The 25,774-nt window shown below is 38.8% G+C and overlaps 1 protein-coding gene across 1 annotated transcript; it reads left to right on the plus strand.

The window, feature by feature from the left end:
- Window positions 1–3,345: 3,345 nt before the first annotated feature.
- On the plus strand, window positions 3,346–22,431 carry ecm2 (extracellular matrix protein 2, female organ and adipocyte specific). The gene is made up of 13 exons (XM_042218951.1): window positions 3,346–4,845; window positions 5,493–5,630; window positions 6,407–6,562; window positions 10,578–10,766; window positions 12,804–13,541; window positions 13,614–13,988; window positions 14,856–14,971; window positions 15,583–15,718; window positions 16,312–16,469; window positions 17,664–17,803; window positions 17,912–18,024; window positions 18,560–18,773; window positions 20,267–22,431. The coding sequence occupies exons 1-13, from the start codon at window positions 4,761–4,763 to the stop codon at window positions 20,433–20,435; spliced, it is 2,727 nt and encodes a 908-aa protein (XP_042074885.1). The 5' UTR covers window positions 3,346–4,760; the 3' UTR covers window positions 20,436–22,431.
- Window positions 22,432–25,774: the final 3,343 nt, after the last annotated feature.

Here is a 25,774-nt window from a genome sequence, read left to right on the forward strand (position 1 = left end):
GTCCGTTATTACACTCTTAAATCCTACTACTTATTCCTGTGTCTTTTGGGATCTTACAAAGCTTCAAACGACGCGTCGACTATTAAATTAGTCGTCGACGATTTTGATAGTCGACGTAATCGTGACTAGTCGACTAATCGTGGCAGCCCTACTCACTTCTGATGCAAACCAAGTCATTTTATTCGATAAGCAAGTCTGAAATATGACAGAAACTGCTTGTTTCGGAAAAGAGCTTTAAGGGTTACTCCTAGTAGGGTTTCACGGTGTAAGGAGTTAAATAAATGCATTTCACTGACATATGAAGTCAGTTTGGCTGAAAGTGTGCAGACACGTCGGGACAGAATCAGCTGTAATGGGACACGAGGAACCTGCAGGGTCTTGTTCTTGTAATGTTTTTGCCTACTGTACACGTATTACAGATGTTGATGCTGAAGAGCTGACATCTGGATAACAAAAGGGTGGAAATGCAGCTCTCTCTGAGCTCCTTCCTTTTATTTGTCAGTGCAGATGATCACACAAACAGCTGTTGTCTTTAATCGTGTTGATATCAGCCCGTTATTCTACCATGCTGGTGTTAACAGAGGAAAAGTCTTCTGATTATAGAAAGCATGAAAGTAGTTAAGAGAGACACTTGAGTTCAGCCTGCAAACAGATTCAAACAGATTCAATAATCTACAGCTACAGCGGCCAAATCGAGTCAGTCAGGGAAGCAAATGTTTTCTTTTTTAATGAGTGTGTTGATAGTGTAAAACAAAAATGTGGTGTCTGTCTGTGTTTAAAATAATAAATGTTAATTGCATCATTCCAGACCTGAAAGAGCAGGTCAAGTTCCTCCTTTCTTCAGGCGGCTTTGAGGATTTTTCCACACTGAGCCTTCTATTTGACACTGAAGTGACACACTCTTATCGGACCTCCATCCAAACTTAACCTTTTCAACTCATTATTAGACTTTAGAGGCAAAACAGGCTTCGTGCTTCATACTCTGATAGTCCTGCTTTTTCTGAGACATCACCGCCGATCGTTTTGCTCCAATATCCTGCAGCATGTTGGCAGCATCCTCACACATACAGGAAGACAGACCTGTCTCACTCTCTCGCCCTCTCTCTGTCTGTTTGTTACTCTCTCTCTCACTCGCTCACTTTTTGTTCCAGCTGCTGTACAAATCCTGGCTTTCCTTTGCAGACTTATTACCCTGCTCTGCTCTACTCTACATCTCTGCGCCTGGAGACACATGCAAACTTTAAGTGTCATCACACAGCGACACACACACCTCTCCTGGAGTTCCTGCTGAACCAGAGGAGGAGGAAAGAGGCTGGAAGAAATTGGCCTAAAGTCCTGCAGCTGCCTTCGAACTGCTGGTAATGTAGCGCTAATGTCTGTCTGTCCTCAGCTCCTCCCCTCTCTAAGTCTCTGCCTGTCTGTCTGTCCGTCTGTTGTACTTGGGTTTGTAAACAGTTGTTTCATTGCTGGAGAACACTTGGAGATTTGTAGCGTGATAAATTAACTTTTTTCAGGTTGAGCATAAACACTGGTTACAATAATAACTCACTAATTATCAAAGTAATGCAAGAAATTCTCTGTAAATCACTTAATTACTGAGCAAAACAGCTTCCACGACATGGGCTTGATATCCATGTGGATCACAGACGAAAACCTGGTTTACGCCTGTGTCTCTTAGTAACACAGGAAGCAATGAACGACTCCCGTGTTATGCTGGTTGGAATAAACAGATCATGCTGCTCATCGTCTGAAGTTGTGGGCGTGAAGCAAGTCTTTGCTAGTCAGTTTTTCTCCTTGTTGTTTGAGGTTAGTTTGGTCTGTCAAGGCCCCGTTTGCTTGCTCCCACTGTGCTACTACAGATATGCATTTCTCTCTGGTTTAATGTGTTTTCCATTGGGTGATGCCAACTTTGCAGAAGATTTCCTGGAACAAAATTCGTCACACTAAATGCAACACTTAGAGGCTGGTGATTGTGATTAGTCAAAACGATGTGAGATTACATCGCAACAAACACAGCCATTACTGCTGCGTCCACTCGAAGGAAATGAACTGGACAAACCAACATGTGCAGGCACTGTCAGAGCCGCAGACGATAGTTTGTACTACTGTGTAAAAGATGACGTCAAAGTTTAAAATGCCTTAAACCTGCATTATTTCTTATGTCCACCAGGGGGTGACTCCTCTGGTTGCAAAAGACTGCAAGAGCTCCGTAAATAAATACTTTGCTTCATCCTTGTCGGTGCATTTAAATGTCAGAAGCTCGGTGAGCATCTGCTGCTTTTGTGTCAGATATTTATGATGTATACATATTTTATAGAGACTCAATATTTCCAGGAGGCAATGGGAGACATGAGAAACTAAAATAAGGATTTTTCAAGCTTTGCTGACATTTTATATTAAATATGAGGCTTAGAATGGGCTTTTGGTTGGCTGACTAAGCATGAGAGTAAGCTATTTATGACCATTTCATAAACAAATGTCTCTAATGTTTGAGTCAACGAAACCCCAAACAATTAAATTGGTTTGAAAAAACAAACAAAACAAAAAACAAAAAACGGGAAGGATGACGGGAGATTTTCCTTTGGATCTTTGGAAGTCATAAAAATTAGTCTCTGCAGGAAAAAAAACCTTGTAACTGGTCAACATAAAAACACAAATATGTTTGTTTTCAATGAGCTATAAGTGGTGGCAAGTCAGGTTTTGGATGTCAAACAAGCATCGGTTATTTCAGACTAATAATCTTAGTTTGAATAAACATACATTTGTTGGCTATAAGTGGGGTTTTGCAGATCATGTTACTGAGATGTGAAACCAATGTTTAGAGCTGTCTTAAGGAAGTTGCCGGTACAATAAGCAGAAAGTTGTTTGCATAAAATATTTGTAATAAAAAGTCAATACAATTCAACTTCAGTTAGTTTGGGTGATTTCTCCAAATCCAGTGGAATGTTTTCAGAAAGCAAAGAGCAGTGGACCAAAGCTCGAGCTTTAAACACTGCCTGGCTTCCATTAATCCATAAACACACAGACTCCTGGTTATTTTTATCCTCTGCTGCTCATATTGGAAGTCTCTCCATCTGAGCCTGCTCATCCAGAAACTGAACTGCTGAACATTTTCCATCTCTTTCCCCTCCCTCCTGTTTTCTTTCTCCTGTCTCAGCTCACATTGGTCTCTCTCGCTCTTTGTTTCCCATTGAATCCTGGTTTCCTATTGGTGAGGGCTGATGTGAGGTGGGAGGGTCTCGGAACTGAATGTGATCAGACCTCCAGTCCGTGGAGCTGCAGACTAAAGTTTTACTCCATCCTAAAGGAAATGTGAATGATTAAAAGAGGGAGGGCGTATGTAGGGGATCAGAATAGCCTCTAACTGTGACACATGTGTGATTTTCAGTGAAACTTCATGGGAGATGTAGTTTTTAACAGTGGTTAAAATTCATTATCTAATATCGCAAAAATAACAAATGAACTAAGATTTAAAGGCATGTTTTGAAGCTTTAACTTTCCCACCAATTATGTTCCATCATAAGACATAACACATACTTTCACTGTCATGTTCAAGAAACCTGTTGGAGATTATTTGAGCTTTGATGGTGTATTATCCTGCTGGAGCAGCCATCAGAACCTGGGTTATCTGTGGTCAACATGTCCATCCCTTAACATCACATATAAGCTGTTTATCCCCCACACCCTTACAGCACCTCCACCAGCCTGAACCGTTGATATGAGGCAAGATGGATCCATGCTATCAGGCTGTTAACGCCAAATTTTAACGTCCACCTGAATGTTGTAGCAGAAATAAAACTGCTCACCAAAGTTCAGACGGGTAACTATAACTTGTCATCTTAAACAAAAACATTAAGTCAAATGGGAACACAAAGGTCTGCGTGTATGAACCGGTTTCACTTGTACCACAGTTTGCTCCATACAGATTTGTAGTGTTTATGTAGCATTTTTTTAAGTGCATTTTATTTGTCCTTAAAATAGAAACAGAGGAAACTGTTTCCAGCTGATTTTAACAGTACTTTGAATGTGAGCCATATATGGTAAATGTTTTGGTCAGTGTTATTAGTCCTCAAATTGGAGCTGGATTGCAGCAAACTTTTTTCTTTTTTAATTAAATCTAATATCAGCCATGTGGACTGGTCTAAAAACTGTAATAATCAGGCTCAGAAGTGATCTGAGCCCAGAGCTTTATTACAGTTTTTGTGGATAATTTCTGTTTTCTTTTGAATTAAAGGTTTAAGGACATTATGAGGACCTGACACATGATTCAGGCTTTTGGTTGAATATACGAAAAGTTCACCTGGTGTTTATTTTGACCAAAATGGAGGCGCTACATGTGGAAACCTTTCTGCTGAAAACATGTAAAATTAATACACTGAAACAAAACAGACACAGAAATGTACCAAAAACAGATGATGCACACAAGTCTGATTGTAACTACACCAGATGAGGAATTTTCTGGTTTCTCATAACTGAAACGTGCCGAGATCTAAAATTAAAAAGCTCAGAGCAATGACAAATCAGTTCTAAATAAAATAATTCCCTGGCATTTATTGACTGAGTACGGAAAACAAGTTGTCTATCTGGACAGAAATCAGAGGCTCATATGATACAGAAAATTGCTTAAATCTGCTCCATTCAGAGGGGGAATCAGACAGAAAAACAAACTATCAGGTGTGCGAAGGTGTGTTTTAGCCTCAGATCTCTATGCTTTAATAATGACAGGACTGCTGTTTATAGACTAGTCATTACACACATACATGGAACCAGCCATTAGGACCCCAGCCGAGAGCTATATGAGGGACAGAAGCAGTGCTGACAGCTCTTTACTGAGAACTGCTGCAGGTAAAATCCTCTCTCTTTTTGTGTTGTCTATTTTTCTGAAGTTAGAGGTAAACATGAATCTATCTGCTTTACTTCAGTTACTTTACCAGCTGCAGGAAGTAAGAATTTAAATGATCAAGCATTAAAAATATGATTTAAAATAGGAAAAATACTAAAACCAAAAAAATCTTAAAAAAGGGGAGGGGCGCTTTTTTAACTCATATGTAGCTGAAAAGTGGAAAGATAAAAGAAAATGGGTGTAGAGGGAGATGCAGAAGAATATGAAACAAAGGTCTCATGTTGCTCTCAAAACTTGGACATCTTAAACCCTGAAGAATTTACAGTTTTATATTATTTATTTGTCTTCAGTGTATTCCTTTAACTAGGTGGACTGAGTATTAAATCCATTCTCTTTGGGATTAAACTAAGTTTATAACAACATGTATGCAAAACTTTGCAGCTGTTTGTATTTGTGATGTTTTTTTTTAGTAAAAAAAAACAACAACCTTTCTTTGTGTGGAAAAATGTCCTTTTATTTACTTATTTAACACTGTTTATTTTCACGCTGTCATGATAAAAAGCATGTTTATTGATAGTTAGATCTTATTAAAAGGGGAAAAGTACTGTGTAGCAACCTCCTCCTGAACCTAGTCTGTGCTGCTCTATAGGGATGAGGTGGTGGCTGGTGGTGGCCAGTCTGTGGCTGCTGGTGGCCTTGACCATCCCTGATGCTGAGGCCAGAAACCGACCACGAAACCAGAATGGTGAGATTCTTAGAGTGAGGAGGAGGAGGAAGGATGGACAAGGTGAGACTTTTTTTCATTCAGGGTAATTTTTTTTTTCAGTTTAATGCTTAATTGACCAGTACAGAGATTTTTTTTTACCGTAGCAAAAAGATTTGAGGGAGGTAGAGAAAGCCTAGTTTCATTAAAAGCGAAAAGGCACCGACAATAGATAAGGTGGTTTTAGCAACAGTTATAGCAACAGTTACAATTAGAGCTGTTGTGCTGAAAATGTAATGGGTGATCTCAAAGGTTCTGAAGTGATAGTAGAGTTGACAGGAGTGGAGTTTGGTCTTCATGCTCTGAATCATGTACTTGAGCCCTGGATCTTTCTAGAAATTTCTTGGCAGGGGTGCTGGTGAGAAAGATAAAATGTCACATGTAGTGTGTTTGGGCATTAAACTATCTTTAACACGTCAGTGCTGGACTCATGGTGCATCCACTTCTAGGAAATGGACATCATGTGTCTTGTCTCCACTAATCAGGCACACAGAGCATTTCATGTAGTGATAATGTTTCTGAAGTTGGGCTGTTTCCTGCTATGTGCTACAGTCATATTATCCCAAAAACCAGTGAAGGGCAAGGTCTAAGGTTCTTGTGTGAAAACTGCTGTTTGCTGATGCAAAAACCTATTTACCAAAAAAAACCCTCACAAACACAGAAGGGAACATTTAGCTTTCAGTCAGTCTCAAGTAATAAACTCACTGGGAAACAAGTTTAGGTTAAATCACAGTGTCAAAACAACTAAAAACATCCCATGTTCCTAGAAAGATGCACATTAATATGACCAGTGGTTGCAGGTTTTGGCCGGGCTAGAGCGGGGCGAACTAGACCTCTGAAGATCAGACTGGTTCCTGGTCCCAGCATCCCAGTGGTGCCTGTAGAAGGAAATGCTCTTCTCCTACAACCCTATAAGAACATCCAAGAACAGCACGCCACCTACAACGTCATCCCAGGTCAGTGAGACAACTCTGCTAATCCATGTTTATGTGACCAATAATGTAACAGTAACGTAGGGTTACTGTTACATAGATTAGTCGATTCACACATAGGGTGTGGATGGACTAATCAACTTTACTAACAAATATCACAACACAGTGTACAGTGATAAAAAAACCCTTTAAAATTATTCACATTTCCAGTAGGAGATAGATTAGATGCAGCAATTAGAACCAAAGTGGACTTATTAACACAGAAGAAGGAAGTTATTTTTTTAACATATCCAAAAAGATTCACAAACAAATAATAGGTAATAAAATCTTAAGTGATACAGTAAAAAACATCCAGATTTAGAGAAGCTGCATGTATGAGTCCAGTCAAACAACAGTTCAGCTCAGAAGCTCCATCCTGTTCTCATAACGAAGCTGCCGGCTTTTACAGCACCGCAATTTAATGACAAATCATCACATTCCAAAATGAACAGAAGGGAAAAACATCTGTGGGAAAAGAGCTCGTCAGAGAAGTAGCCCTGAAACATCGCACACAGAGATGGGGACAAAGGCTCCAAAGAATAACCTCAAAGCCATGTGGAAAACCTTCAGTTTAACACATTAAAGTCAGCATTATGTAATTAGAAGGGAAGGTAGCGGCAGCAAGCTTTTGTTGGAAGCTACAAGGATTTTTTCAATTCTTTTTTTTGCTGTTGTTTTGGGTGTAAGAACAAGTCTCTGTTTAAGTGACTGTAATGTAACAGCAACAGTCAGACTGCAGTTTACAGTAGCAAGAAGCGGCTCATCAAACCAGTGGACTTTCCACTGAAGACTGGGGAAATGAAAGACCTCTGACCAGAAGTCACAGCATTTTAGTGTAAGTGTTAATTTTGGATGTATTTATATTTTCAAGGTCCCCTTACTTTGCTTCCTTACCTTGCTTTTTCAACAGATTTACTCAGATTGAGGCCCCATTTATAATTCACAAGTGTTCAAAGTATAATTCCAAGTCATGTGACTGTATTAAGTGGTCAAGGGCAGAAAAACTGGAAAGAAGGACTTTGAGTTATGCATTTTTTATATTTTACACAGGGAGCATTTACTTTATCTTAATCTATTTACATTCACCAGGTCGCCGGCGACCTTTTCAAAATTAGGCTAAGGTTAACAGTAATCTGAGAAGACATCGGCTGGTCTGATCATTTATCGTCTGTGTGTAGCAGCAAACGTTTTAAAGTTTGCAGTGTACCTCAGTTCCACCAAAGCGTTCTTATACATCACTGGTCAACAGAACACTGACTAAAAACAGAGTATAACTAACTGTTTACAGAGATTAGGCTGAATCTCTGTAAATTGCAGCAGTCGTTATGGATTTTTGTCTATCTGGCCCAGCAAATTATAAGGGCTATAGCAAAGGAAATCCAACCATCATGAGGGCTTAGGGTGCACCAGACTTATCGCAGCATTCTTCTGAACAGTAGGACTCTCATAAAACTCAGATAAAACCTCAGCACCAGTGTCCGCATAACAATCGAAGTTGTAGAAGCAAGAAACAAAGTGATCATGGAGTTTTTCAAAGCTTTTTCAAGAAACTCATCTTTTCAAACTGCTGCACCATCTCCCTCAGTATAATCAGGAAATCTCTGAGCTTCTGCACTGATATACCAAGTAAAAGTAAAAATGACACCATCATACACTCGTGCCTTCAACCTGGCCAAGCTGAAACAACACTAAAGCGTGGCTCATGTCAGTGGATGTAACATCACTTTTGGATTGCACCGCCTTTTGCAAGGATGACAGCAGTGGGTGTAATGGGGCCTTATGCCGAAATGCAGCAAGCTCCCTCTTCCCAGCATGTCCTGGACTGCCCTGCGGCCTCTTCCCAGTTGGACATGCCGAAAACACCTCACTGAGGAGGTGTGCAGGAAAATGCTTAGTCAGATATTACAACCAGGTGACTCCAAGACCAAAGAAGTGTTTCTGTTATATTTATGTGTCATATATTATAATATTATAAAAACTTGTATTGTTTTTAACTGTTGTCCACTAATTGTGCTACTGGTGATAAAAACAACAAATAGTGCCATATCACAGTGCTTACCAAGCTAACCATGCTATTTAATCAAAAACCTGCAATTTACTGAGCAATGTAGAGAACAGTGACACAGAGACAAAGTTTTAAAGAGAAAAGCTCTAAAGTATGTGTGCTCGAACTGAGATGACAGGGTGACAGTCTCACTGCTCACTGTTAAAAGGACAAAGATATTAGGGAGACCGTATTTAAGAGAAATAACCTGAGCCTCTTAACTACCTGTGTTCCTATAGACGTAACAAAGAGCATACCATTAGAAAGGATAGATGACAGACAGAGCTAACAGACAAAAAAAGAGGCTCTTCCTGCTGTATCATAGTGGTTTACAGTCTTTTATACTGACTCACTGCCAGGCATAGCCTTGTCTTGTCCTCGGTCTCATGTTGAAAGGTGAAGTTAATTCAAAGGGAGGAGTAGAAATGCTTTGTCTGTTTTTTATGGTAAAGTACAGGCTTTAGATTCGACTAGACACACACAGCAATTATTGCAGCAGGCCTGCTGCTGCTGAGGAGCATGAAAAGGGTCCAGGATAAAGTTGTGTCTGGCTCTAAATCTTAAATCACTGCTCAGCTTTGTTCAGTGACTCAATTTGTTGTGGTTCTGTGTTCAGTGAAAATAAGTTCCTTTGTTTGAAAACTAAATTGGTCAATCAGAGGTTTGTTGATGAGATTAGGAATGGGGATGTCAGCTTCTAGCACCAGAGCCAGAAAACAGTCACAACATAAGGTGCTGATTAGATTTTTGCACCTCTACAGGTTACTGCAAGTCAGACAGATGCCCCATTCACTCCCCAAACAATATGGGGCCACCATCCTGTAAAACTAGTGCGGTCAAAAAGTTCCTTGAATCACCCCACCAAAAATGGCTGATGTTTGCTTTAAAGTCAACTTCTTGTGCAGCAGTGCTCCTGGAAGTCTTGTTTTGCACTTTTAAGTCTCTAAATCTCAATGTCAAATTTGCAGAAAACATACACTTCTCTTCCAAACTGACTTAATTTTCACACAGAGGCTCCCCACTGCTGATGACACCTGGATTTACAGCTGTGATCCAGTAGTTTCTCCACAGGTAACAAGTTTTCCTGTAATGTCCCGAGGCATCTAAAGAAGAACATACAGTGGAAACTCCCTGAATTGTGCTACAGTGTGCCAGTAAACAGCACATTATAAAGGCCACTGTTTGGCCTCACCACCTGTCCCACTTGGTTAATGTGAAAGATCAAGTAGGGGTTTAGACAAACACAGGAATATAATCTTGAAGGGCAAGTCATCCAACTTTAAATCAGCAACATTTTAGATTTTCATGAGTAACTTCCTTGAATTTTCTGGTGGCACTTTTTACTAGAACGGCTCTCTTATTTAGCAAACAAAACTACAACAGGGCAGAGGCTGGGAAACTCTTTCAATATGAAGTAAAATAGTGTAATCTCTAAGCAGCACTCCATGATCCAAAGTGTTTCTGTTATTAAGACATGATTCACAGTGAAAATGTTTGGTATCTGAATGAAAAGAAACCACATTTGGTGCTTCTTCTCATTTACCACTATGTAACAAAGTGTCACCCACTGCTTGTTTGATTGTGTTGAGTGACTGCTTGCAGGATTTGTAATTATGTCCAGTTGTTTCAATGCTAATTATACTTTCAGCATCTGCACAGTTGTTGTGCAGAAAACCAGAAATTTTACCATGTACCCACGATGGTGAGGCTGCAGATGTTTCATAGAGTGTTTTATGACTGTGTGTGCTCACTGCAGATGTCAAACGCCAATATACTACAGTAGCAGTCATGTTCTTGCCCATAGTGTGTGTCCTTATGGGTACACTGCCAGGTCTTAATGTGTCTCAGACATTATTTGCTAATGTTAAATGTACTAATGCTTCTAGATAATATAAACATTTCATAGTTTGATTTCAATTAATTACTCCTGACATTACTGTCTCTGTGTTGTTTCAGGTAAGCAGGGCCAGTGTGTGTACCAGGGTCTGACCATGTTTGACCAGGCCGTCTGGTCCCCAAAGCCCTGTGTGACTTGTCTGTGTACCGGAGGGCGGGTGGTTTGTGATGAGAGCACCTGTCCCGAAATACACTGTCATTTCCCCTTCACCCCTGCGGGCGAGTGCTGCCCTGTCTGCATGGAGCCAGGTAGAAACACAACATGTGACACAGCCATGGTACAACATTCAGAGGCAACAGATATTAACACCAAAGTCCCCTCAAAACCTAAAAGGGACCTACTAGAGTAACTCAATCAATCAATAATCCACATTTCAAGATGTTCTATCAAGTTCTATCTGCTACTATCTTATGAGTCAGTAGACGTCTTTCTTTCTTAAAATGAAACTCGTGTAAATTGTTCATTACATCAGTTCTGAACGGAATCGAAACATTTCCTTGATGCTGAATAATTTCTGAGGCCTCAGCATGTTGCTTCCTGTTTCATCATGGCTTTAAAAATGTGGTATGCACATTTTGGATGCGTGAACACTCATGTTGTGAGAGTTTTAGCATGTCTGTATGTTGGGACATAACATCTGTTGTTCAACATGTCTGGGATTAATTTTGCTTTACTGTCAATTCAGATCATCAGAACAAAGACGAATGAATGTGGGACTAATATGAGGTTTAAAGATGAGATGCTGAGTCACATTACTGGGAGATCTGTGGAGATGCTGGAGCAGAAAACAAATTGTAAAAAAATATTTGTGGGAAAGACTCAGCCAGCAGGCCTGTAGTAAAAACCTTTGGCAATGAGAACATAATTGTTAAATGTAAATATATTTTTACACTGTAATTTTTTGAGTTGCTAATGTTGGAGCAAATAATTTTCTACCTCTGCATGCATGTGCATCCTTTGTTGTAAATGGGAAACTTGTCTTTAAAACCTTCTAAGAATTATGGGGAAAAATAGCTGAACTTACACTATTTTTTCGTTGCTCATATTTTTGCATGCCACATTGAGTGCATATGTACAGAAATACAGCAGAAGAAAACCTCTTTTCTATGACTTGACGGTCATAGAAAAGGTGTGTTTCTCTACCTGTACACGTGCACCTTCTGTTGTATGTATAAAGTTTACTGGGAAGGAAGCTGTTTTATAGCCAGAACAAAAGTCCAATTATAGTTATTCCCAAACTCACTGAAAAACCTCAGATGTAAGTTTGTCTCTTTGATTTTATATTTACTAAATGATCTTGTTAACACAAACTTTTTGACTATAAAACAGCACAAGTGTTGGACAAGTGAGCTAAAGTTGGTCTAAATCAGGAACAGTATTTTGCTGCATGATGTTTTTGATTCTTATAAGATGACAAACTGTATGTTTTATAAAATGTATTCATTGCTTCTACTTCTACAAGACATTTTATAGATTTGAACAGAAAATTTACAGAAACCAACTAACCAACTATAAACTTAGGAGATGCCTAATCAGAAGCATTTAGGCAGTCTGAGCTAATTTGATTCCCCACAAATGTTTGAAATTGAATACAAAATTGGACTCAAAAGATAAATAACAGCCACAAACACTGTCAACAAGGCCAACATCAGGTGGTACGGATATTTTGATGAGGAACTGATCCATTGTTAAATATAACCAACCAATTCTTAGGCCAAATTTGATTAGCCTTTTACAAAATGAAACTGTCTTGTAACTTCTCTCATTTTCATGACTTAACAAAAACATGAGACACACAAACATTCTCATATGGATGTATGTTTATGAAAACAAGTCTATAATTCATATTCAGATTTAGGACCAGAATGCACCAGTAGCTGCAAACACCACAACAACTGACTTTATCTGACTGTGATCATATGTCTTAGTGGTCTTAGTGGGATTTGGTCCAGACTGGTCTACAGCAGCAGTCTGCTCTGTAGCTTTAACAAGCTGGTCTGAAAGAATGTAGATGGCTGTTTGTTCACAGCACTAACACACAACCGTCTGTTTGTCCATCTGCTGTCTGTCTGTCCACCTATCACCATGCCTGTCTGTCCCCACCAACCTCAATCTCCATCCTGTTTCCTCTCTTTTATTGCAGTTTCTTTATTTTTCCGCTCTACTTCTTCATCTTTCTCTCTGTCTGTATCTCCAACTTTTTTTTCTTCACTCCTCTTTTCCTTCCTGTCCCCTTTCCTCCTACCCCTTGATGGGGTGTCCCTCACCACCATAACCCCCCCCAGAACCTGACCTCAGCCTTGACATTTCTGGTGACTCCCCAGTTCCCAATGACCCCAGTGATGTCGTGACTCCACTGACCCAAGAGGAGATCCAGAAAATCCTCTGGAGGGAGGCAGAGCAGCATCGTGAGGAGGAAGAACGCGTGAAGAAGAAGGAGGAAGCGAGAAGAAAGAGAAGGAAGCAAAGGAAAGAGCAGGAGGAGAAACAGAGAAAGATAGCTGAGGAGATGAGAAAGCAGGAGGAGGAGGCACTGAGGCTGCAGGAAGAAAAGGAACTGGAGGAGTGGAGCAGGCAGGTAGATGAGGAGCAAAAGAGGAGGCAGGAGGAAGAGGAAGATAGGAGACAGAAGGAGGAAGCAGAGAGAGAAGCAAGAGAGAGGGAAAGGAAGCTAGAGGAGGAAAGGAAAAAGCAGGAGGAGATGCTGAGGGAAGAACTTTTGGATTTAGTTGAAAAGGAGAAAGAGCAGCACGAGGAAGAGAACGAGAGGCGCGAGAAAGAGAACGAGAGGTACGAGGAAGAGATCGAGAGGTACGAGGAAGAGAACGAGAGGTACGAGGAAGAGAACGAGAGGCGCGAGGAAGAGAACGAGAGGCGCGAGAAAGAGAACGAGAGGTACGAGGAAGAGATCGAGAGGCACGAGGAAGAGATCGAGAGGTACGAGGAAGAGATCGAGAGGCGCGAGGAAGAGATCGAGAGGCGCGAGGAAGAGATCGAGAGGCGCGAGGAAGAGAAAGAGAGGCGCGAGGAAGAGAAAGAGAGGTACGAGGAAGAGAAAGAGAGGCGCGAGGAAGAGAAAGAGAGGCGCGAGGAAGAGAAAGAGAGGTACGAGGAAGAGAACGAGAGGCACGAGGAAGAGAACGAGAGGCGCGAGGAAGAAAAGGAGGAGCAGGAGGAGGAGGTGTGGCTGAGAGGAGATGTGTTTCAAATGCTTCCAAAAGAGCCTGAAGAACCTGAGGAACCAGACCTCCTTCCTGCTCCGATTCCAAGACCTCCAGTTGCTACAGAGGAGGAACAGGTAGAAACCAAAGAGACGGAAGAAGGGGAGGATAGGGAGATCATAGTTGTAAACAGAGGAGGCCTTCCTCCAGGCTGTGACATCTCTGACGTTACTGCCACATGTGAGGATGCCAAACTCACACACTTCCCTCCTCTGGCCATTCCTGAGCTGAAATCCCTCAGTCTGGAGGGTAAGTCAACACCGGAGACACAGAGTCATTAAAGAAAACAAACCCTCAAAACAATCTGAGGATTTCAGAAGGATGTATATTATCAGTAGAGTTATACAAATACAAGTGAAACACTTAAAAAGGAAGCTTCAATATTATGTCAACCCACAACTCAGATGAAGCTTCTTAGCCTTTTTTTAAATTTTTTTAACAGTAAGAGAAATATAAAACTGATAATACTCGCATTAGGCTAATGATTGCAGAGGATTTGTACTGTTGCAGTTGAATGCAGTGTTTAATCATTGACCTTGCATATTGGACAACGAGCAACCTGTAGGCTAATTTAAATATTCATGAACTTTTTTTAAGGTGAACTTTTTTGAATGTTCATAATATTTTCATTGTAACAGGTTACTGTATTTTGATTCAGTTACCCAGTGTGCTTCCCTTTGCTTACTTTATCATAGTCAGTGTCGGCCCAACCCAGACTTAAAGCATAAAGTTGTCATCGTGTATATGTTGTCTTAGCCTTGTGACATGAACACTGCTGGACAACAATCGCGTACAATCTTTTTACAGTCAAAACAGCAGCATCTTTTACCAAACAAACAACTAATGTGCTGCAAGGTTTGGAAAAAGCAGACTTGCATTATTAACATCGATCATCTAAAGCTGCTAAAAATCTGAAGTTTAACAAGAGAAAGGCATTACAACTGCCACCTACAAGTGAGAAGCTGGAAAAAACTTTTAGTTTGCCAAATTAGTATCACTTACCAGCCTGAGGAAGGGATTTAGAAACTAAGACTCCAATTAAGAAAGCACACAGAAACAAACTACAATTGGAGAAATCCTGTTGTCAATATTAACTGAACTTGCTCTGACCTGCAGGCAACAGCATCAGCCGCATCCCAGCAGATGCCTTTAATGGAATTCCTAACCTGGAGTGGATCAACCTGAAGAAAAACAAACTTACTTCTGCTGGCATTGACGCTAAAGCCTTCAAAGTAAGTCATAATAAAACTGAAAACAACTGAAGCCCAAGCTTTTTAAAAAAAAATCATCTGCCAGAAATATAACAATGGTTCAAGTAATAAAGTTTAAAGGTGGGTGTGCAAAGACATATGGCCATCTTCAGTGTAATATCATCAACTCCATGGAGAAAGAAAGGTGTAACATAATAACAAAATCTTTAAGACTTGGTAAGATTTTTAGCAATTTTTTTTTTATGAGAAGGAAAGTGAATGTCCTACTAAACCTAAAAACATCTGTAAAATATGTAAATACCAAAGAGGTGGAAAGGAAGAAGGAGGTCTGCGTATCTGCTTAGACTACTGCGCCTGAAATTTAGACGAGGAGAAGCAGCAGGAAAAAAAACCAAACAGACCAATGGAAAATATTCAAATGTGAAAAAAGTAATCATCTAAACATGTTGCATTTTATTAATAAATGTGACAAATGTGGAAACAACATTAAATGAAAAAAAAATTAACTACAAATTCAGAGAAGGAAAACAAACATGTATTTCTATAATAATAATAATAATAACAACAAGGATAATGACTTGGTGGCAGCCTATTTTTACTTTCCAGTACTTATACCTGCGTGTGTGTTTCAGGGTCTGAAGAAGCTAACACGTCTGTATTTGGATGGAAACCTTTTAGACGTTGTGCCATCTGACCTTCCCCCAACCCTGCAGGAGCTGAAGATCAATGAAAACAGACTGAGAGGGATAGATGAAAACAGCTTCCAGGGTACTGCTATCACATCCTTTAATGACATCCAGCTCGTGTTTCTCTGTCCAAGAAGTCAAAGTACCACAGACATTGATTTGGCACTATCTAAATAAAACTGAATGGAATTGATATGAAATCTCCTTATCATTTGACCTCATCAATTACATGGCCTGTAGGACTTCCAGAATCAACAGGCATCCCTGAGCACTTATTTGGGCAGCTATAAATATAAATATGATCTTAATTTACATTAATTTTATTCATCAAATAAGCATAAAGCTGCATGTATGGAATTAGTCAAATCTGATGAAAAACACAAAAGTTTGCCCTAAAATAAAGTTTTATGAGACTTTATTAGAGTTATATTTCTAGCAGAATCTTTGCTGCGGCAGGATTCTTCCATAGATTCCCATTCAATATTCCCATGTCTGTCTCCTATATTGTGTCTGGTTACAAACAACCGTTCATTGTTTTAAAATTCAAAATATAAATTGGTTACTTCATGGATTGCACAGCTCACAGACCAAAAGAAAGTTAGATCCTATGTATGGTTATTCACTTCTAAACACACTATTCATCACAAGTTTATCTTTTTTTTTTTTATCTTTAAGATTTGAGCAGCCTGGTTATTCTGGAGCTGGAAGGAAATCTGCTGAGTGAGGGGAATGTAGACCCTCTGGCCTTCGCTCCCCTAATCCAGCTTTCCTACCTCAGACTGGGGAGAAACCATTTCCGTACTGTACCACAAGGCCTTCCCAAGTCATTGCTGGTATGAAACAATATATGTTTCCTTGACTCTCTGACTATCTCTCATTCCTCACACTGGGATACATCCTTGGCCACATTTTTGACTTATTTAAAAGACCCCCGGGTCTCATATTTGAGATGAAATAGGCTTACATAAGTTCCAAACATTGGGATCTATAAAAACAAACTTGGCAGCCAAATGCTCGCAGCTATATTGAAACTCTAACCTATGTGAATGATATTTGGAGACAGAAGAAAACTGGAAATGCAAACTGCAGAGAGGTGAATTATATGTGATGCCTCTCAACTTATACACAATATTGCCAAAAATATTCAATCACCCATCCAATCTTTAATATATTGATACGTTTGTTCATAGAATTTGTGAGGTGATAGACCTTAATGTTCACATGTAATTCTATAATTTGTGCACACTGTTAAACTAAAATATGGAAGCTTTAATCAGCTCATAAGCCTTTTTGAACTGCAGCTGGCAAAGAAAATAAATATACACAGCTTTCAATAAACCAACCTATTACATAGTTGATCAATTTTTCTTTCACATTGTCAGAGTAGCTGAATTTACTTTTTGCTGAAGTAGCAAAATTTTCTTTTTGGGTCTGATGTTTAATTTCTGCTTCTACCTGTGGGAAACCATTTCACCCGAGCAATTATGGCCTTTGGCTAACCACAAACAATGCAGAACACCAGCGGCACAATGCTGCTGTAAACCTACTTCATTTTATGACACTGGAAAGGTTTTACTTACTCTCTCTGCAAATCCAAACCCTCTGATTGTTGTTCATCCAGAACCAGAGTACAGTCTATCATTAACATGTTTCTCTGCTAAATATTCAGGGTTCCAAGTTTTGTGAGAGACTTTGGCTTTTGAATAGTGAAGAGTTGATGATTATAATTAAAGGTTATGCGTGGTGGTCACACTCCTGCCTGCCTTCTCATTTTACTAATTAGGCTGAAAAAACACAAACACAGCTTTGGCATGAATTATGCATTTACAGCCTTAAACAAAGTCAGGAAGAACAACAAACCCATCTGCCAAGCTCTCTGAACAAAAACCATCCAGGAAACATATTTACACTAATTGCATGTGAAATTAGGAACTCACGGCAACATTGGATCCCACTTCCTCATAAATAGTTTCTATTATGACGCTCATGTTGCCAAATATTTTGTTTTATGTTTTTCCATCTTTTAGGAACTCTATTTGGAGAACAACCTGATTGAAGAAATCTCAGAGACCGTTTTCAATCAGACCAGCAATCTGAACATAGTCTCTTTAAGACACAACAAACTGGAGGAGACCAGGATTGCTCCACTGGCATGGATCAACCACAGGTCTGACAGAAAGAGAGGCTTTTACCCCCACAGTAGTGTTACTTTAGCTGTAATTTTCATGGTCTCTTACTGTTAGTAATTGTTTTCATACTGTTACCTTCTCTGCAGAAATTTGGAGTCCATTGACCTTTCATATAATAAGCTTTACATGGTTCCTTCATATCTACCAAGATCTCTAGTTCACTTGGTGCTCTTGGGAAACAATATTGAGAGGATACCTGGTAGGTGTGACTGGTTAAAGGATTATCTGGCTAATAAATGTTACCTTCTTAAAGTTAGCGGACTGACACAAAACCTTCCTATTCAATGTTTTATTTTTTAAACAATAATAACTTTAAATGGATTAGGCTGATGATTGATCTAAGTTTTTTTAGAAAATTAACTTCTATAATACATAAGTGGTAAGTGCTAGCTTACTTAGGTCAGTTTTGTCCAACACTGAGAAAGCAATGCACAAGCAACATCAGAGGTTTGGGTTTTGTTATGCTCTTTCTGATGTATGGGTACTGGAAGCGGTCAAAATGTATTTATTTTGATCTTTTTATTACCCATCGCTTATTACCCATAAACAAATAAAACAATAAATAAATACATAAATAAATAAATAACATGATCAAAGTTAACAGACTACTTTAGAATGACTTAATGATTTGCTGTGTAGTTTAAGGTGAGCTGCAGTTAACACTTATTAAGACTTGTACAGGTAGAGTTAAATTATTGTACAAGGTAAATTATTTTCTTTAAATACCTCCACAGGTTACGTTTTTGCCCACATGCAACCTGGTTTAGAGTACCTCTACCTCTCCTACAACAAACTGGATGGAGAAGGGACTGAACCAGAGTCGTTCTTTGGGGCCTACCACTCCCTGGTCGAACTGTGTTTGGACCACAACCAGCTGGTTGTTGTGCCATCTGGCATCAACGAAATGACCAACTTACACTTCCTCAGACTCGACAATAACATGATCAGGTACGAAAGCACTATTCATAAATACACATGCATTAATTCTGAATGTTCTAATGTGCAAACTTTTTAAACAGCTACTTCCTTGAAACACATGAGACTATCTTACTCGTAATTTGTTTATGTTGAGAACATTTTTTGGCACTGGGCGTACTGTTACAGGCAGAATTGTACTGTTATATGTCTGCACTAGCTAATTATAAAATGGGAGCATAAATGAGGCTTATAGAAGACACCTCTTAACAGCTCTCTATATTTGAAACTCTCCAGTCCATTACGGATCAGTTATAAAATAAGAAGAATTTCAAAAATGTAATATCACTTTGCTAATTTTTACATGTTATTTGTTTATGGGTTTTTTCCCCAAATCAAATGCTTTGCACAAACTTCCAAGACAGTACAGAAAAATTATTACTACCGGTATTGACTTGATTGGTACAATGGCGTAACTAATAATTAAAATTAAGACTGATGGTGTAATAATGATTTGCATGATTTGCTCCGACTTTAATATGATGACCAGAAATGATTACTGATTTATTTAGTTACAGAAAAAAATAAGATAGTGATTGATGATCTCAAAAAACTAATTTAAGTAAGAAAAGGAGTCAGGAAAAAACATAGGTGATTAAACACAGAACCACAAAGTCATTTAAGACCAACAACAAAGCTCCTATGACAGACATGAGTCGGACCAGATGACTGACTCATTCAACACAGACTGCCAAACAATATTATACTGAAAGTTCACTGGATGGAGAGTTGTCTTGACGACAAGAAACAAAACAAGTTGATTCATAGTTCCACCTAGGAGTCGCACTGAATCACCTCATTATGCACTCACAGGTTTCTTGCGCTGTGCACACAGTCCAGGTCGTGGCAGTGTGTTTTATTTGAAATGAACAATTTAAACACTGCACTTTGGTCTGTCTTTATTGGCAAGAAGGCTAACACTGCAGGTGGGAAATGACAATCAGACTTGAAGGAAATATTGCTAACCATTCTAACATATGTGGTGCAATAAATACACACAAAAAAAACCCCCTAAAAATGAATAAATATGCACAAAAGTTTAAAACCTTGAAAATGGACTAGAAATGTATATGTTAAATTTCTTCTTAGAAAATGCTAAGTGAGTATTTTCTTCTTTTGGAACATGTTTAACTACACAAAGAAAACAAAAGACGATTTCCAGTAAATGCAACATGAAGTGAAAAGTAATTAGTAGTGTTGGTCTTATATACTCATTATATTAACTAAATATTAATGTCTGTGTATTAATAGTTTTGGTGATTAATGAACTCTGTAACCGTGTATCTTCTGCATATCAGTGAATTGTACATTAAAGCGACATGTTTCCCAGAGGGAGCATATATGCAAAAATATACTTGGGCACAGATCAGTACTCCATAATCTGCCAGTTAACACATAATGGAAAAAAGTTTGTTTCAGCTATAGGGAATAAACATGAATCTATATTCTCATGCTATGTCTTCAAGGAGTATTCCTGATGAAGCCATCTGTGACCCAAACCGCAGCGGGGACTCCACCTTGGTGGCTGTAAGATTGGAAAACAACTACATCGACCCACAAAAAATCTCACCAATGGCCTTTTCATGTGTAAGATCTGCATCAAGTGTGGTCTTAAAACCCCAGAAAACCAAGTGAACACACATAAACAAAATAAAAAACTGAGAGACAGTGGACTTTAATCTGCCAAAAGAAGTCAAAATCTCCTTTCATCATTTTTTTCTGTTACTAATATCATACAAATAATATAATACAAATAAACCTAAAAAATTACTAGAAAACGCATTAGTCTGATGTCAAAATCTGACACACATTCAAACATGGTTACTGTTGTATGGTAAGATGCTATTTGAACATTTTCTACAACTTTAGACCAAACACATGGTTTGGTATCTGGTAAGCTGTCCTGCTCTGTCACTTGGCCTTAAACTGGTGTGAAAGTGACAGAACACATCTGTCCACTCTCAGAAAATCTTCTTCTACTTTTGGCTGGTCCCTCTAGAGGGTCGCCGCTGTGGATCACTGTGTAAAAGGGAAGGAATTCACAGTAAAATGAAAATCCTAATAAAGAAATGGAAAGAATTCTATGAAGTGCGACTGCAAGCACAGCGCATTATTTTTAACAACCTCAGCACCTTCATGTTTCATTTCTCAGCAGCAATTCTTCCACTGCCTGTTTTCATAAAAACCCTGACATGGAAAGCTCACACGTGACACATCCCCTAAGATGATTGTGTTAAAACCAAGTGCTGCTGGAGCCAATTCCTCAAACAGATCGAGATGAGATGTAATGACATGCCTGTTCCTCAACATTTTATCTTTATCTTGCTTACGTGAATGGACAGGGCAGTGACCTCCTCAATTGTAGTTAAGTCTGATTTATGTTTGATGCAAAAATTAAGTGGGAGTCTTGCTATTGCATGTGTTATGATTTACAATTCAGCATCATCAAGATGAATGCATCATATGTGATATTGAGCTTTTGTTATGGTATATCCTGCACAGCAACTGTTTCACTTCACTTTGTGGTTAAAAGAATTCACAATGAATTCACAATTCATTACAAAGTTATGACTGCATCTGTATCTGGGTTAACTTCTATTTCTTCTTATCCTGCTTTATATAGTATGTGTCTTAACATGGGTTTATTTAATCCCAGGTGGGAGCAGAGTATGCTAAAGAACTTATGGAGATTATGGCCAAACATTTCTGACTTTAATGCTGCTGCATGAAAATATCTTATTTTTCTTACTGTAAATTTGTACTTCTGTGTTTTCTTTTAACTGAATCTTCTTCTTTCCCAGACAGAAACACACAAGACTTTTAGATAATTTAAACTCTTTTACTGTGCATCAGCTTTCAAGCTGTGCAAATTGTAATATAATGTATTACCACTGTGTACATGAAAGGCTCGTTCTACCCTAACGTTGCTTTGAAAAGCTCTCACTAGAGGTCCAAAACACTCCACAATTTACTATAGATTTTTAATTTTTTTCCCCACAAATTTAAGATATATTTGAAGATTATATCCTTTCATTTGCTCTTGGCTGGCCAACATGCTTAAATTATATGAAGTTGGTGAGTCAACTTTATATTTTACAGTTTAGCACAATGTTATGATGCACGGAAAAAATAAACTTTAAGTTACCATTCCTGTCTGAGTGAAGTCTGCCTAAACCTAGTACCCTCACACACCCAAATAAGTTAGATTATATTGCACTGGATCCCCTGATCATTTACACAGCCTGCCTGTCCAGGACATTTAGGAGTATATTCATGTTATCAAATTAACAGCTTGGGCTTCAGGGAAAAAGTGGAGCCATGATGACTTTTACAGAATAAGAAAAAAAAATGTAGTTAACCTTCCATTACATGTCTTTTAGCTATATGTAATACATATTTACTGAAAGCTGCAATTAACAGAGCTGAAAAGCCAACCAATTCATAATATTTTCCTCTACAAGCCTGAGGTTTAGGATCATTTACTTCAGTCACAGACATCGAAAGGATGATTGAAACAGAAAAAAACCTAAACTGTGAGGAGCATAAAACCTCAGCTTCTTTAATGGTAAAAAACCTGAAAATATTAGATAATTATATGGGGACTAAAATTAATTTGAATGAATAAAAGCAATAAAACAAAGAATCACAAATGTGTGGTCAGTTTTCTAGATGCCGGCAGTTGTCATCTGACTGAACCTGGAGCTGGAAAACTTTCCTCCCTTGAACTAAAGCTGAGATGAAAGTTTTTCCTGAGGGAGTTCTCCTCTGCCAGCATGAACAGCTGCTCTGTTCATCAGTCTTGCATATCAAACACGTGAGTGAACAATCATATACTCATTAGTCATGTGACCTCATCCATGCTCCTCAGGATGAGGAGATGTAACTGAAAAAGTAAACTGTAAAGTCATTCCCATGTACTCAGACATTTTATCAGGCACAAAAGATCAGTACGGAGGTGGAACTCAATTCATCTGATTTCTGTGATATAAAAATGGAAAAAAATGAAATTAAAAGGAAAATGAAGCAATGTTTTTGTTTTTTTGTGAATAACAGTGTATCCCCAACTTTGCAACCTTGTATTTGTGAGACACATGAAACTGTGACTATGATGCTTTTGTTCACTGGTCAAAACTGAGATACCTACACTCAGCAGCCAATTTGTTAGGCACACCATTCAACTGCTCATTAACGCAAACATGTAATCAGCCAGTCACATGGTACAAATGTATGGAACCAGGCATAAGGACATGGTAACGAAGACCTGCTGGAGTTCAAACTGAGCATCACAATGGTGAAGAAAGGTGATGTAAGTGAGTCTGACTGAGGCATGGTTGTTGGTGCCACACAGGCTGATCAGAGTGTTTATGAAACTGCTGATCTGCTGGAATTTTTCTATACAGCCATCTTTAGGTTTTACAGAGAATGGTCATAAAAAGTGAAAATATCCAGTGTGCATCAATTCTCTGAGTGAAAGTTATGCCAGATTCTTTAATGTTGATCCCAGAATTCAGAGGAGAATAACCATTGAGCTGATAGGAAGGTAACAGTAACACAAATGACTACTTTTTACAACAAGTATACGTAGAACATACTGGTTCGATGGAAAAGGTTTGATGGAAAAGACCACACTGTTCGAGATAAGTCTGTGTCTTGCATGCAAACTATAGCAGCAAAATGTTGGTAAAGTACAGGATAAATATTCCAACACAGTGCAAAAACAAAAATTACTTAGTTTTAAGGGGTCATAAGCTAAAACTGCTGGTGACCACTAGGGCTGCCACAAACGATTATTTTGATAGTCAACTAGTCACCAATTATTTTTGCGATTAGTCGACTAATCAGACCATGCATCCATTGGACGTAAAACATACAGCTTATTGCACCAGCATTCATCTGCACTATCATTAGCTTACAGCTTTAAGTGTCTAAGGTATAACAATAAGATTTTTAAGTTATCTAAGTGACTTATATATCATGTTTGAAAATGTTTGTTTGAAAATATGTGGTGTCTTGATAAACTGAGCAGATATTTGAGGTTTACACAGCTACATTCTCGCCTGAAAATATGTTAAACGTTTATTTTGTGACCCAGAAAGAATAATAAGAGTAAAACTAACTAGCATTGTTGGAAACGATGGGCTGCGCTATGAATTCTGGGACACAGCTTCTTCTTCTTCGGGGTTTAACGGCAGCTAGCATCCTTCTACATGCAGTGCTGCCATCTTCTGTTTCAGTCCGTTATTACACTCTTAAATCCTACTACTTATTCCTGCGTCTTTTGGGATCTTACAAAGCTTCAAACGACGCATCGACTATTAAATTAGTCGTTGACGATTTTGATAGTTGATGTAATCGTGACTAATCGACTAATCGTAGCAGCCCTAGTGACCACTGACACAGATTTAGAAGTAAAACAATGTGAGAATACCTAAAATATATTGTTAAATCACTAAATTCAGTTAGAATAGCAGTTAAATGTACTTACTGACCAACAGTTACTTGTGAGCAAAAGTTAGTTTTATGAATAAGAATATATGTCACATTAAAACAAACAAACAAAAAACAAAAGTAGAAAAACAAACAATCAAAACACCAATAATCAATATTAGTGTCGGGTGGAACTGTGGTGAGGTGAGATCATGGTGGAGTGTGGGGCTAGTGAACACTGCTCTGTTGTATAGCCTGGCTGGGTAACAGTGCCAGAAACAGGTAACACACTGAGTTGCAGGGTCACAGTTCTTTTAAAAATGTTTCCTGGCTTCAAAACGTTCCTGTGGCACTAAAGCAACAACAGCACTGAGGCAACTCTTTGGCTAGATGCCCTGGAAGTTGCCCCCGTGACTTACGGCATTAAAAGAAATTACCAGATGGAGGAAATTCTCCTTAACACAAAAACACAACAAGTTCCAGCCGTTCCAGCGCCGTCATAGACGTCTGATGGGTTGGAAAGTATGAGATCCTTAGAGAGAAGAGACATCCTGACCGCCTTCCATCAGTCAGGCAGACCATCTCACATCAGGAAATAATCTCTAACATTTAATTTGCAGTTTGAAGACAATAAATCCAACAATTACGCCATAGAATATTTTCACTACCACAAACCAGTTTCCCCTCTTTGGATTATTACAGCTACTGAATTAAATCTTTCTGTGGCAGACCAGTTAGCTGAGAGGTATGAGGTTTCGAAGGGCTCGTGTGCATGAAAACAGAAAACGACAGCATGACGGATACCTGGCTCAGACAAAGAAGCTCAATAATTTGAAGTTTGCCTTTGCTTCTGGGTAGGCAGAAAGACAAAAGGACCACCCATCATCCAGATCAACATGACGCAACAGGATATACCGTGGGGCTAGTGGTCCTTACAGTGCAGACAAATACCTTTAATGTCTTAGTCCTCACACAGGGCACAAAAAAGAGAAAACTCTCATGTAGGGTTACATCATGGTCTAATCAGATCCCTCCAGTGTTTGGGAAAATGGCATCTTTTAAACTGACAATCTGGCTCCCAAGAGGCTATTGTTTCAGCACACAGCCATGAAGCTGTGATTATGGGGAGCTGGAAACTGAGTCTGAGGTTTTAACCAAGAAGGTGGACGTGTTTAAGCTACTGGTATCTAATACGTGAAGTGGACATAGTTCTGTGAGACTTCTTAAATGCATCCAACTAGCCTCAAGTAGATTATTTAACACGCTTTTAAAAAGACAAATTACATAAATATATGTAGCCAGTTATGAAAAATACCACAAAAATGTAAATGTAAATGTAATGTAAAATTAGCTATATATTTGTGAAAGTTTAAAAAGTAAAAGTTAAACTTTGAGACATGTTCTAACCATACATCAGAGAGGCATACATCAACAGGGCATGTTGATTTTCCAGCTTCTGGGAACAAGAGATGTTTTCCCTTTTTTAGCCTGGAGGTAAAATCAGATTTTTGCTGTGTTTCCCACAAGTTGTTCATGACTTTATTTAT

Source organism: Haplochromis burtoni, unplaced genomic scaffold (genome assembly GCF_018398535.1).
Source record: "Haplochromis burtoni strain Fernald_Lab_line unplaced genomic scaffold, NCSU_Asbu1 Contig_26, whole genome shotgun sequence".
Taxonomy (NCBI): Eukaryota; Metazoa; Chordata; class Actinopteri; order Cichliformes; family Cichlidae; genus Haplochromis; species Haplochromis burtoni.

Coding starts and splice junctions, on each gene's coding strand:
- ecm2 (XM_042218951.1), top strand. CDS start 4,761: ATGGAACCAGCCATTAGGACCCCAGCCGAGAGCTATATGAGGGACAGA. Junction 5,631..6,406: donor GAGGAGGAAGGATGGACAAG/GTGAGACTTTTT, acceptor CAGTGGTTGCAG/GTTTTGGCCGGGCTAGAGCG. Junction 6,563..10,577: donor CACCTACAACGTCATCCCAG/GTCAGTGAGACA, acceptor GTGTTGTTTCAG/GTAAGCAGGGCCAGTGTGTG.